This window comes from Dama dama, chromosome 5 (assembly GCF_033118175.1).
Source record: "Dama dama isolate Ldn47 chromosome 5, ASM3311817v1, whole genome shotgun sequence".
Taxonomy (NCBI): domain Eukaryota; kingdom Metazoa; phylum Chordata; class Mammalia; order Artiodactyla; family Cervidae; genus Dama; species Dama dama.
The window spans coordinates 116,014,281-116,028,907 of NC_083685.1; the positions used below are offsets into that span (position 1 = coordinate 116,014,281).

Here is a 14,627-nt window from a genome sequence, read left to right on the forward strand (position 1 = left end):
CCCAGAGTTTACTCAAGCTCATGTCCATCGAGTTGGTGATGCTATCCAACCATCTCATTCTCTGTCATCCCCTTCTTCTCCTGCCTTTAATCTTTCCCAGCATCAGGGTCTTTTCAAATGAGTCAGTTCTTCGCATCAGGTGACCAAAGTATTGGAGTTTCAGCTTCAGCATCAGTCTTTCCAATGAATATTCAAGACTGATTTCCTTTAGGATGGACTGGTTGGATGTCCTTGCAGTCCAAGGGACTTTCAAGAGTCTTCTCCGACACCACAGTTCAAAAGCGTCAATTCTTCAGCACTCAGCTTTCTTTATAGTTCAACTCTCATGTCCATACATGACTACCAGAAAAACCGTAGCTTTGGCTAGATGGACCCTTGTTGGCAAAATAATGTCTTTGTTTTGTAGTATGCTGTCTAGGTTGGTCATAGCTTTTCTTCCAAGGAGGCAAGTGTCTTTTAATTTCATCGCTGCAGTCACCATCTGCAGTAATTTTGGAACCCCAAAAATAATCTGTCACTGTTTCCATTGTTTCCCCATCTATTTGCCATGAAGTGATGAGACTGGATGCCATGATCTTAGTTTTTTGACTGTTGAGTTTTAAGCCAGCTTTTTCACTCTCCTCTTTCACTTTCATCAAGAGGTTCTTTAGTTCTTCTTTGCTTTCTGCCATAAGGGTGCATATTGATATTTCTCCTGGCAGTCTTGATTCCAGCTTGTGCTTCCTCCAGCTCAGCATTTCTCATGATGTACTCTGCATATAAGTTAAATAAGCAGGGTGACAATATACAGCCTTGACAAACTCCTTTCTCTATTTGGAACCAGTCTGTTGCTCCATGTCCAGTTCTAACTGTCGCTTCTTGACCTGCATACAGATTTCTCAGAAGGCAGGTAAGGTGGCTTGGTATTCCCATATCTTTAAGTATTTTTCCACAGTTTGTTGTGATCCGCACAGTCCAAGGCTTTGGCATAATCAATAAAGCAGATGTTGATGTTTTTCTGGAACTCTCTTGCTTTTTTTATGATCCAATGGATGTTAGCAAATCCTTCCTCAGTAATCAGTGCAGAGAAATAGAGGAATTACAAACCTAGACAGCATATTAAAAAGCAGAGAGATCACTTTGCTGACAAAGCTCTGTATAGTCAAAGCTATGGTTTTTCCAGTAGTCATGTATGGATGTGAGAGTTAGACCTTAAAGAAGGCTGAGTGCCGAAGAAGTGATGCTTTCAAATTGTGGTGCTGGAGAAGACTCTTGAGAGTACTTTGGACTGCAAGGAGCTCAAATCAGTTAATCCTAAGGAAATCAACCCTGAATATTCATTGGAAGGACTGATGCTGAAGCTGAAGCTCCAATACTTTGGCCACCTGATATGAAGAGCCAACTCATTTGAAAAGACCCTGATGCTGGGAGACTGAAGGCAAGAGGAGAGGCGGGAGGCGGAGGATGTGACGGTTAGAAAGCTTTACCAATTCAATGGACATGAATTTTAGCAAACTTGGGGAGATAGTGGAGGACAGAGGAGGCTGTTGTACTGCTGTCCATGGATTCAAAAAAAGGTGGACCCGACTTAGCGACTCAAAACAAATGCTTTAGACTGAATACCTTCTCTACTGCTAGGTATATTTATCTGTTAAGTAAGGAAAATATTAGTACCAATTTTCCAAAGGTTTTTTGGGATTAAATGAGATGGCATATATAAAGGACTGAGCATTATGCCTAGCAAGCTGAGATTGGGAAGTGCCAATAAATGGCAGTAGTAATGAAGATAGTAGCAATAACAGTAGTAGTAGCAGCAGCAGCAGCTGGTGGAGTAGTAATCATTAGTCAGTACCTACTAGTGATATTTGAGTGTTTTTAAAAACATCGAACTTTGTATTTTTTTGAATATAGAACTAAAAGGTCCCATGAAAGCTCTGGCCTCCATTAGGAAAAATATGGCCAATCCTGATGACCTAGGTTCCATGATGAAAAATATAGGAGTTCCATTACCCCAAGATGTGATTCAAAGTGCACTGAAGAATGTGACTATCATGGGTAAGTATGTAATATGTTTCTAGGATCTTTTATCTTAGCTTACATGCATCTGTTTGAATTTTTCATGAGTTGTTAAAGGGTTTATCTGCTTCATGGATTATCCAAGGCTTTTATACCTACCACCCAGTTAGATTCTAGTTATTTTCAATAGATCATACCAAGGAAGGATCTATAGAGGATAAGTGTGTGTGTGTGTGTGCCTGAATGATATGCATTAATCTATCTTTCTGATTGAATATATATTCAATATGATTGAATATAGGTATGTATTTAACTATATTTCAAGGTCAAATCCATAAATTATTTTTCAGTCTAGCAGTTGTACTATAGCTGCCTACCTCTTATTTCTGGTCACTTATCTTTCCCATGTTCCCTGACATGTATGTTTCTTTCAGATAATGGGATGGTGAATTTAGAAGAGTTTATGGGCAATTTGGTCAATTCAGGATTTTCATCTCCATCTGAAAGTGAGTAAGAATTTTCATTTGAATTGAGGTAGATAATGTGTGTATCGTGGATCTCTTGGGAAAACCCCAGATAGGCTTTTGAGGTGGCCCTCAGCTGCTTTAAAACTGGCAGAATACTCCAATGTCATTGTTCCACACATGACAAATGTGTAGCACAACTGAAAAACACCATGAGTTTTAGAAAGAACTAGTTACCTCTGCTGCCTGAGGGTTTCCCTAATGGCTCGGTGGTATAGAAGCTCCCTGCAATGCAGGAGTTGCTGGAGACACAGGTTCGATCCCTGGGTTGGGAAGATAGCAACCCATTCCAGTACTCTTGCCTGAAAAATCCCATGGACAGAGGAGCCTAGTGGGCTATAGTCCAAAACAGCCAAAAAGAGTCAGACACAACTGAGAGTCTGAGCACAGCACAGTTACCTCTGCCGTCTAGTCTGAGCACTAGCGTCTTGACTGCAGTTGTCTTTCACTAAGGGCCTTTTAAAAACAGGAATTATGTAAATAATGAATTTCTGATACTAATTTATAACTCTTCATTAAGAAACTGATGGAAACCCTTACTGTTACTATTTGGAGAATTTTTGTTCAGGTTTGAATTTCTCTTCTTTTATTATTCGAAGTTTGTTTGCTTTGGATATTTCTTTGAATGGCTTCCCCCTTTTTCCAATTCTCCTTATACATGAACTCAAAGTTTAATTTTAGTACTATGTTTGTCAATTATAGTGTTAAAAATCCTTTTCTTCTTTTGGTTTGCACACTATATTTGCAATCTCAAGCCTCTGTGTTTTCTGATGAGCTGCCCTTTTTTGTACTAAGGTATTGGAAAGAATGTTTTATATTTTGTATATTTAGGTGGGAAGAATAATTCTGACTTCAAGCCAAAACTGTATCCACTTTCACATCATTTCATATTGTACATCTTAACATAGTCCTTATGGTTGCAGAAGCTCAGGGTACACTTCTTTGATCGTTTCCACATACTTTTGGATAGGTACACATGTATAGTCTTGATATTTATGGAGGGATATTTTGCAGAAATGCCTTCTTTGGGGAAACTTTCTAATAAAATATCTCATCTGTTTTTGAGAACTGGCATTAAAATAACCATCTCAAATTATAATGTAGTACCTTTTTATGATGATGAGTGGTAACTGGACTTATCATGGTGATCATTTTATAATGTATAAAAATATTGAATCACTATGTTGTATACCAGAAACTAACATAGTATTACAATTATACTTCCAAAACAACTCTTTTTTCTTTTTCATAGAAAAAGAGATCAGATTTGTGGTTACCAGAGATGAGAAGAGGAGATATTGGAAGAAAGGGATCATAAGGTTGGAGAAGGAAATGGCAACCCACTCCAGTATTCTTGCCTGGAGAACCCCATGGACAGAGGAGCCTGGTGGGCTATAGTCCATGGGGTTGCAAAGAGTTGCACACAACTGAAGCAACTTAGCAATGGGTCATAGGGTACAAACTTTCAGTTATAAGATAAATAAGTACTACAATATAATTACTAGTGCTACACATTATATATGAAAGTTAAGAGTGTAAATCCTGAGTTCTTACCCAAGGAAAAAATTTTATTTTTTTCATTTAATTTTTATGAGATGATGGATGTTCATTAAACTTATTATGATGATCATTTCATGATGTATCTAAGTCAAATCATTATGCTGTGTACCTTAAGCTTATACAGTGCTGTATGTCAATTATATCTCAGTAAAACTGGAAGGAAAAAAGAAACATATCAAAAGTGCCACTGTATCTTCTGAAGAGATTGTTTATTATGCTATTTAGTGACGAATGTGAAAAATGTCTCTTGAAATTTGGTATCAGAAGAAACTTTCTCTCTCCCAAAGACCAGTATGCTCCTTTGTATAAATGATAACCTGAGTTCCCTTTTATACCTTAACTGCTAGAAAGTTCAGATTTAAATTTAATTTTATTAATTGTAACTATATTGGTTTTGTTATTTACTATCTTCCTCTCATGTATTTTGAATTTTTATTTCTATCTTAAATACATTTACTTTTCATTTAATAATTCCTCAAATTATTTTAGGAAGTGATTGGATATAAATTATAAAATAGCATATCAAAAACTGCTGTGAATTCTGGCCCATGGGACATTAATTAGTATGTCATGAAAGAGAGATCAGTGGCTAAACTTGGAAAACACTGAAGTAGAAAACAAACTTTAACAAAATTCTCTGCTGCTAGACTGTTAGAGGATTTCGCAGTTGGCACAGTGGTAAAGAATCTGCCTGCCAAGCAGGAGATGCAGATTCGATCCCTGGGTCAGAAAGGTCCCCTGGAGAAGGAAAGGACAGTCCATCCAGTATTCTTGCCTGGGAAGTCCCATGGACAGAGGAGCCTGGTGGGTTATACTCCGTGGGGTTGCAAAGGGTCAGACAAAACTGAGCGACTGAGTGACAGCATGCACGCACACATGAAGCTCCATCACCATTCTCAATCTTACTATCTTTACTAACATACTCATTTGTCAAGGGTTACCTCAAGTATTAAAAAGCAGAGACATTACTTTGCCAACAAAGGTCCATCTAGTCAAGGCTATGGTTTTTCCAGTGGTCATGTATGGATGTGAGAGTTGGACTATAAAGAAAGCTGAGCGCCGAAGAATTGATGCTTTTGAACTGTGGTGTTGGAGAAGACTCTTGAGAGTCCCTTGGACTGCAAGGAGATCCAGCCAGTCCATCCTAAAGGAGATCAGTTCTGAGTGTTCATTGGAAGAACTGATGCTGAAGCTGAAACTCCAATACTTTGGTCACCTGATGCGAAGAGTTGACTCATTTGAAAAGACCCTGATGCTGGAAAAAATTGAGGGCAGGAGGAGAAGAGGATGACAGAGGATGAGATGGTTGGATGGCATCACCGACTCAATGGACATGGGTTTGGGTGGACGCCGGGAGCTGGTGATGGACAGGGAGGCCTGGCATGCTGCGGTTCATGGGGTCGCAAAGAGTTGGACACGACTGAGCGACTGAACTGAACTGAACTGAACCTCAAGTTGGTACAGAATCCCTTGTATCACTCATACTGTTTTTTTCTGTGTTCTTCAGAAGACAATTTGGAAATGCTGTTTTGAAGTATAAAATGGAACAAATGTTTGTTGCTGATATGATAAAATAGAATCTACTTATGCATTGATATATAACTCTTGTGCCCTGTGTCTAAATTCTCTTATTAGTCCTTGTCATTCGGTAGATTCTTTAAGATTTTCTGTGTAAACAATTATGTAATCTGCAAGTAGATACAGTTTTACTTTTTTCATCCCATTTTCCATGCCTTTTATTTCTTTTTCTTGTTCTTCTTTATTTTGTTGTCTAACTCCTTCTATATAATGTTGAACAGAAGTGTTGAGAGTGGGCATCTTGCTTTATTCTGATCTTAGGGGTAAAACCTTCAGTCTTTTCACCGTTAAATATGTTAGCTGTAGGTTGTTTTTTTTTTAAGTCTCTGTTTGAAGAAATTCCCTTACTCTTTCCAGTTTACTGACAGTTTTTTTTTTTATCATAAATGAATGATAATTTTGTGAAATTCATTTTCTGTCTTCTAAGATGATAGTTTTGTTTTTGTCCTTTATTCTGTTAACATGGTGAATTAAGATGCCTGATTGTTAAATATTGGGAAGGTTCATAGCATTACAGGCTCACATCAAGAAACAGGAAAAAAACCAATTAAATAACCTAACTCTACACCTAAAGCAATTAGAGAAGGAAGAAATGAAGAACCCCAGAGTTAGCAGAAGGAAAGAAATCTTAAAAATCAGGGCAGAAATAAATGCAAAAGAAACTAAAGAGACCATAGCAAAAATCAACAAAGCTAGAAGCTGGTTTTTTGAAAAAATAAACAAAATTGACAAACCATTAGCAAGACTCATTAAGAAACAAAGAGAGAAGAACCAAATTAACAAAATTAGAAATGAAAATGGAGAGATCACAACAGACAACACTGAAATACAAAGGATCATAAGAGACTACTACCAGCAGCTCTATGCCAATAAAATGGACAACTTGGATGAAATGGACAAATTCTTAGAAAAGTATAACTTTCCAAAACTGAACCAGGAAGAAATAGAAGATCTTAACAGACCCATCACAAGCAAGGAAATCGAAACTGTCATCAAAAATCTTCCAGCAAACAAAAGCCCAGGACCAGATGGCTTCACAGCTGAATTCTACCAAAAACTTAGAGAAGAGCTAACACCTATCTTACTCAAACTCTTCCAGAAAATTGCAGAAGAAGGTAAGCTTCCAAACTCATTCTATGAGGCCACCATCACCCTAATTCCAAAACCAGACAAAGATGCCACAAAAAAAGAAAACTGCAGGCCAATATCACTGATGAACATAGATGCAAAAATCCTTAACAAAATTCTAGCAAACAGAATCCAACAACATATTAAAAAAATCATACACCATGACCAAGTGGGCTTTATCCCAGGAATGCAAGGATTCTTTAATATCCGCAAATCAATCAATGTAATACACCACATTAACAAATTGAAAGATAAAAACCATATGATTATCTCAATAGATGCAGAGAAAGCCTTTGACAAAATTCAACACTCATGTAAATTGTATTTAAAAGATACAAGTTTTATTTTGCAGAGTAAAAAGAGCAGAATTTTCAAACTTAAATAGAAAAACATTTTATGCATAGTGATACAGTGCATTCTTGTTTTTCTTTTTTTTTTTCTTTTTTATTTATTTATTTATTTTTATTATTTTAAAAAATTTTTTTTTTCCAGTGGGTTTTGTCATACATTGATATGAATCAGCCATGGATTTACATGTATTCCCAATCCCGATCCCCCCTCCCACCTCCCTCTCCACCCGATTCCTCTGGGTCTTCCCAGTGCACCAGGCCGGAGCACTTGTCTCGTGCATCCCACCTGGGCTGGTGATCTGTTTCACCATAGATAGCATACATGCTGTTCTTTTGAAATATCCCACCCTCACATTCTCCCACAAAGTTCAAAAGTCTGTTCTGTATTTCTGTGTCTCTTTTTCTGTTCTGCATATAGGGTTATCGTTATCACCTTTCTAAATTCCATATACATGTGTCAGTATGCTGTAATGTTCTTTATCTTTCTGGCTTACTTCACTCTGTATAATAGGCTCCAGCTTCATCCATCATCAAAGAAACCCTTTAGCTTGCAAACAGAACCAAAATATAATCCGTTATGTTGAAATTGTGGAAAAGCCCAACCATTAGCAATTTTGTCTACCTTTTTTTAAAAAGCAGAATTCTTTTGTATGAACTTTTCTATTTGTTTATTTATTTATGCCTGTACTGGGTCTTTGTTGCTGTGTGGAGAGTGGGGGCTACCTCTGGTTGTGGTGTGTGGGCTTCTCATTGCAGTGGCTTCTCTTGTGGTGGAGCATGGGCTCTAAGGCACATAGGCTTCAGTAGTTACAGCATGTGGGCTCAATAGTTGCAGCTCTTGGGCTCTAGAGGACAGGCTCAATAGTTGTGGTACATGGGCTTAGTTGCTCCAAGGCGTATTAGATCTTCCTGACCCAGGGATCGAACCCGTGTCTCCTGCATTGGCAGGTGGATTCTTTACCACTGAGGCACCAGGGAAATCCCTATCTACTATTTTTGTATCACTACAAAATGTGAAAAAAAGTGGAGCCTGGCATGCTGCCATTCATGGAGTTGCAAAGAGTCGGTCATAAGTTGTGACTCAACTCACTAAGTTGAGTGACTGAACAGTATGTTTCATACTTATGCATTATGAGGACATTAACTTCTAGAATCTCTCTGAGTATGATAGAGGTCTTTATTAGTTTAAATTATCTTTCCTTTTCTGTGTAATCTGTTTCTACAGTTAAGAATTGAGAGACTGAACTAATCATGCTTGAGAGCCAGAATAAATTTGTTTTATTTTTGTATATGGAAATTGGTTGATCTCTTTTGGTTTCTCAGATGAATGACTAAGAACCCTGTGTATATGAATGAAATATGCTGCTTGGCAAGCCTTGCTTTAGGGAGAGCTGGTAAAGCGGCTTCTTAAATTGTAGAATAAATTAAGCTTTAGTTTCATTTACCAAAATTCACCTTGACAGCTGTGCTTTTCTTTCTCTCTTACTGGAGAGTTCTCCAGTATTTTGGCTAGGAAGCAGGTGCTGAACTGCGTGTTCCTCTGTGACTCAGGGATTTTGGAAAATGAGAAAGGAGTGACTTACTGATACAAATAAATGCTCCATAGATAGGCTTTCGGTTAATCCCTTAATTTTCTGATTCTTCCTCCCTCTGCCACCTTACTTCTCCCCTCAGTATCTGCTAAAATTGAGCATTGAGTTTTTCGGGGAGTTTTTCTGGGCAAATAAGTTTCTTTCATACTTTTTCCTTTATCTACTTAGAGCCTCCTCCTTTGTAAATTCTAGACTGTGATTTCCTCTAATTTTTTTATTTATCACATTTATTTGTTTGCTTTTTTACTGTATGTCTCCCCCAAAATAGCATGTGAACTATTGATAGGAACTTTCTCTGTTTTGCTCACTGCTGTTGTCACTAGCATGTAGGCTAGTGTCCATCACATAAAATGACTTAAACAAATGTTTAATGAATAAATAGATGAACTAACATACTTTGTTCTCTTTCATAAATATTAAACTTTTATTCTACTTTTTCCTACTTATTTTTTCCACATATTCTTTTTGTTGTTTATTCCCTTCTCCCATCATTTTAATCTGTTTAATTGGGTCTTTGAAAGAAGAGGAGAAAAACATGTCTTCATTGCCAGATTTTAGGATATTTATGAGAATATTTTTCATGGAAAAAAATGTCTTGCATTTTGGGTAAAACAATCTATTTAAAAAATTTTGAAACCTTTATTACTATTTGGTGAATATAATCAATGATAGTAATTAATTTAAGAATTAAGTCTCAAATCAAACCACTGCCTTCAAGTTATATTTATATGGCCCAATTGTCTATGTTACTCTAATAATACCCAACAGTTTTTACTTTGTCTTTAGCTCATTTATCAGGAGCTACTAAGGCACTTCTATTTTAACTTTATATGTTCTACTGAACAGCTCTCACTGTAAAATGTGGTATTTCATATTTAAAATCATTAGAAAATCTCAATTTCATATTATTCACTTTCCATGTCTTCAAAGAAAAAATCGAGATCAGTAACCTGGATAATTTCATGGATGATATGGGAATTGAACCTACATATAAAGAACATAAAGAGCTGGTAAATCATCTCCCAGCTAGTGGTGAGCATTTCAGTAATTTTGGTATCTTGCAAAGAATGCTTTTAGGCTTAATTATAAGAAATATTCATATTTCCCTTTAAAGTACTGTAAAAGTACACAGAAATATCTAGTACCAAAGGTGTGAATGTGTATGTGTACTTATTATTATTGTGATTTTTGAAATGAACATTCAGGCTTTAAGTGAATATTAAGATTGTTATGCAGAAAGTATTAATATCTGGGCCCTAAATATCACCAACTAAGCTAGGTAGTCTCATGAGGTACTAAGCTAGGTAATCTCATCATCAAGGTCAGTGAAAGGCCAGACCATAAGCAGGGAAAAGTAGAAAATTAGAGGAGATGGAAATGTGAAAATGAAGAATAAGAAAAGAAAACTAGTTTACGTTCTGCCTCATAAGCTAGTAAGAATAGCCTATGGCAGAAGTGTCATGAAATTCTAATTTTATTTAGGTTAAATAGTCATAGTAATAAAGGTAGATTTCATTCATACTGCTATGTATCAGGGACTATACCTCCTTCACAGTGTTATTCCAAGAATTAAGGAAATAAGTAATTTAAAAATAAATATTAGGGTTTTTTTCCCTCCTTTATATTGAAATAGTGTCTAAATATATATATGTATTTATGTATGTATGTAAAGAGCTTCCCAGGTGGCTCTAGTGGTAAAGAACCTGCCTGCCAATGCAGGAGATGTAAGAGACATGTGTTAGATCCCTGGGTTGGGAAGATCCCCTGCAGGAGGGCACGGCAACCCGCGGCAACCCACTCCAGTATTCTTGCCTGGAGAATCCCATGGACAGAGGAGCCTGGCGGGCTACAGTCCATAGGGTTGCACAGAGTTGGACATGGCTGAAGCAACTTAACATGCATGTATGCAAAAGAAGTCAATAACTTGCTGCTCTAATAAAATGGTGGCTCATAATAGCTAAGAATTGTAGTCTTTAATGAGGAAGAAATAGGTATAATCCCTTGTGATTTATTTTTAGTTTGTTCATTTATTTATACAACGAGCATTTATTATGGACCTTGTATGTGCCAGATAAAGATGAATTAGGTCTGTTCATGCCAGTAAGGAAATTTATAGTTTATTTGGGGACAGGAGACAAGTATGAAGAAAAAATGCAAATTAAAGTTCTAAAAGGTTATTGAGAATAAATAGACAACATTTGCCATGGAGGAGGAAATGACAACCAATCCTGGTACTCTTGCTAAGAAAATCCAATGGACAGAGGAACCTGGCTGGCTATAGTCCATGGGGTTGTAAAAGAGGCAAAGATGAATCAATGACTGAGCACACACGCAGATAGTATTTGGGAAAGGATGAAAAGATGGAAGGAGGAAGGGAATAATGGTTGCTTTCAGACAACTGAATCTGTTGTGGTAGTTTAGGGAAAAAAGAGCTGATGTAAAGGAGGCAAGGTTGTATTACAGAGGGCCTGGACTTTATCCTACAGGTCATACTGCAGGGGGAGCCACTACAGGTTTTCTTATTTGAGAGTGGTATGTTTTGTTCTCTACTCCCAAAAGTTACTGGACTAAAGACTATAGAAGATAACTCAAGAGCTATCTTAAATTCTAAAATGTATTTTTTCACATATTAGTCACTTTTAAGTACCATGAAAATAGCTATACTGTATTGCATTTGGCTTCCCTCATAGCTCAGTCATTATAGGATTTGCCTATAATGAAGGAGACAGCGTTTGATTCCTGGATGGGGAAGATCCCCTGGGTATTCCATTTGAGAAAGCAAATAATTTTTGAAAGATTTGCTTTTCATACTGATTTTTATAACTTTAAATATTATGCCTTTTTATGACTTCCCATATCAGTTATTGCTTCTGTTTAAAACTTTGTGTCTATCTTGCAGCTGATGAGAAGATAAATCAGCTCAAATTGATGGATACCATGAATACTCTTGAAGGTGAGTGAGTAATAAGAAGACATAAAACTAAAGTCTTGAACCTTTGCAATAATATTTTAAAGAAGTGTATTAAGGTTTTGTTTATGCATATTCACAATAAAAAATCTTGGAGAATACAAGGGAAGCATACAGAGGGACAAAAAAATAAATATCACCCTTAGTTTACAATCAAAGACAAAGGTAACCATTTTTTGGTATCAGTTCTGGCAACCCACTCTAGTATTCTTGCCTGGAGAATCTCATGGACTGTAGCCTGCCAGTCTCCTCTGTCCACTGTGTTGCAAGAGTCATACGTAACTTAGCAACTAAACCACCTAAACCACAGTTCAGTTCAGTCGTGTCCGACTCTTTGCTATCCCATGGACTGCAGCATGCCAGGCCTCCCTGTCCATTTCCAACTCCTGAAGCTTGCTCAAACTCATGTCCATCAAGTTGGTGATGACATCCAACCATCTTATCCTCTGTCGTCCCCTTCTCCTCCTGCCTTCACTCTTTCCCAGCATCAGGGTCTTTTCTGATGAGTCAGTTCTTTGCAACAGGTGGCCAGTGTATTGGAGCTTCGGCTTCAGCATCAGTCCTTCCAGTGAATATTCAGGACTGATTTCCTTTAGGATTGACTGGTTTGATCTTCTTGCAGTCCAAGGGACTCTAAAGAGTCTTCTCCAACACCCCAGTTCAAAAGCATCAATTCTCTGGTGCCAAACCTTTTTTATAGTCCAACTCTCACATCCACACATGACTACTGGAAGAAACAACTTGCACAGAACTTTTTGGATTTGACTTTTATTCATATTATTTCGTGAATAGTAAAATGCTAATCATATTTTATTGATTGACAGATAATTTGCATCTATTAATACTGAGTTTTATGGACAAAGTCTTTATTATTGTAACAGTGGACAGTTTACATGATTTCTTTATATATATATATATATATATATATATATATATATATATGTATTTTCTAAATAATGTAATTTACTCTGGCTTTCTTAAAGTGGTCATATTCTTGACCTGCATGGAAACAATGATGTTATAAATCTGCAATAAATAAATCAAATTACTTCAGTGAATAAGTAACTAGTTAAAAATCTAGAGGAGTGAGATGAAGTAGAAAGAAAAAATCCTGCTCCTAGAATAGGTGGTAACTAGTGGCAAAAAAAATTGAATTATTGGGAAAATTTCAAATCTTCTTTACTCTTTTAGAGAGAAATGCAAATCCTTATTGCACAAATGGAAAAACTTTGGCATATAAGAGAATGACTTCTCTCATTGCCAAAGAAAATAGCATAGTACTATTGTTCCTATCAAGCATAGGTTTAATTTCAAAATTGTAGTTTGTGTGATTTACATTCATGATATAAAAAATGGTGTCTCTCTGTGGAAATAAGATGTATTTAACAATTTGAACTATGTAACCACACAGACCTGTGTTCAAATACTGGCTCTACAAGCTACTAGCTGTGCAATTCTAGGCAGGTAACACTTCTCTCAGCCTCAGTCACACCATTTGTGAAACTGAAATATTGTGGATACCTAACTTATGTTATTTGAGGATAGACTGAAATGGTGCAAATATAGCATATAAAAATAATTAGATTATTATCTACATGGTGAAATTTAGTGGGCAGTTACCAACTTTGCATTTTTAAAATTTGGTTTAGGCTTGTCATCACAGGTATAATTGGTTGTTATATATGGATTAATGATATCAGATTTTATTTTGATTTTGTTATTTATTCTATATTAATTTTGGAACAAACTTTATTCTGCATATTTGTTTTTTACATTGAGACTGAGAAGCACAAAGTACAGAAATAGTGTCCTTATCCCAGACATAATATATGTATGAAATATATATTTATATATGAAATATATTTTTATGTATAATATGTATTATATTTGTTGATGTTCAGTCACTCATTTGTGTCTGACTCTTTGTGACCCAATGGACTACAGCAATCCAGGCTTCCCTGTCCATCACTATCTCCCAGAGTTTGCTCAAACTCATGTCTGTTGAGTCACTGATGACATCCAACCATCTCATCCTCTGTTGCCCTCTTCTCCTCCTGCTCTCAATCTTTCCCAGCATCAGGGTCTTTTCCAATAAACTGACTCTTCACATTAGGTGATCAAAACATTGGAGCTTCAGATTCAGCATCAGTCTGTTCAGTGAATATTCAGGGTCAATTTCCTTTAGGATTGACTGGTTTGGTCTCCTTGCTGTCCAAAGGACTCTCAAGAACCTTCTCCAGCACCACAATTTGAAAGCATCAATTCTTCAGCACTCAGCCTTCTTTATGGTCCAACTTTCACATTCATACATGACTATGGAAAAACCATAGCTTTGACTATATGGACCTTTGTTGGCAAAGCGATGTTTCTTCTCTGCTTTTTAATACACTGTCTAGTATCATCATAGCTTTTCTTCCAAGGAGCAAGTGACTTAATTTCATGGCTGCAGTCACCATCCACAGTGATTGTGGAGCCCAATAAAGTCTGTCACTGTTTCCTTTTGTTCCCCAGCTATTTGCCATGAAGTGATGGGACTGGATGTCATGATCTTAGTTTTTTGAATGTGGAGTTTTAAGTCAGTTTTTTCACTCTCCTCTTTCACCTTAATCATTATGTAAGATAATCCAATATTTATATATACTTATATAATATATAAATTATATATAATGCACAAACATACATACATATATATATATGTAATGTGTATATGCATGCTTACAGATATATGTGAGAGTTTGTGTACATATGTGTGTGTTTGTGTGTGTTTAATTTATCTCATTTTTCTTAAGGAGGGAAAGTTAATACTCAAAAGTTAAGCAATGTTCTGGAGAAGATGGAAGTGGAGCTCACAAATAAGGAATTTCAGAATCTATCAGAACATTTACCAGTTGATAGTAAGCATTTCTGTCTTTACTGATGTTTTCAGAGAAAG

General features: G+C 36.5%; 1 protein-coding gene across 1 annotated transcript in view; it reads left to right on the plus strand.

Annotated features, from left to right (window-relative positions):
* EFCAB13 (EF-hand calcium binding domain 13) overlaps positions 1-14,627 on the plus strand; it is a 201,415-nt gene that overhangs the window by 143,363 nt on the left and 43,425 nt on the right. Inside the window, exons 25-28 of the mRNA XM_061140776.1 lie at positions 1,891-2,034; positions 2,430-2,501; positions 9,658-9,759; positions 11,627-11,680. Of these exons, the coding sequence (XP_060996759.1) occupies positions 1,891-2,034; positions 2,430-2,501; positions 9,658-9,759; positions 11,627-11,680 (372 nt within the window). The remainder of the gene's footprint in view (positions 1-1,890; positions 2,035-2,429; positions 2,502-9,657; positions 9,760-11,626; positions 11,681-14,627) is intronic.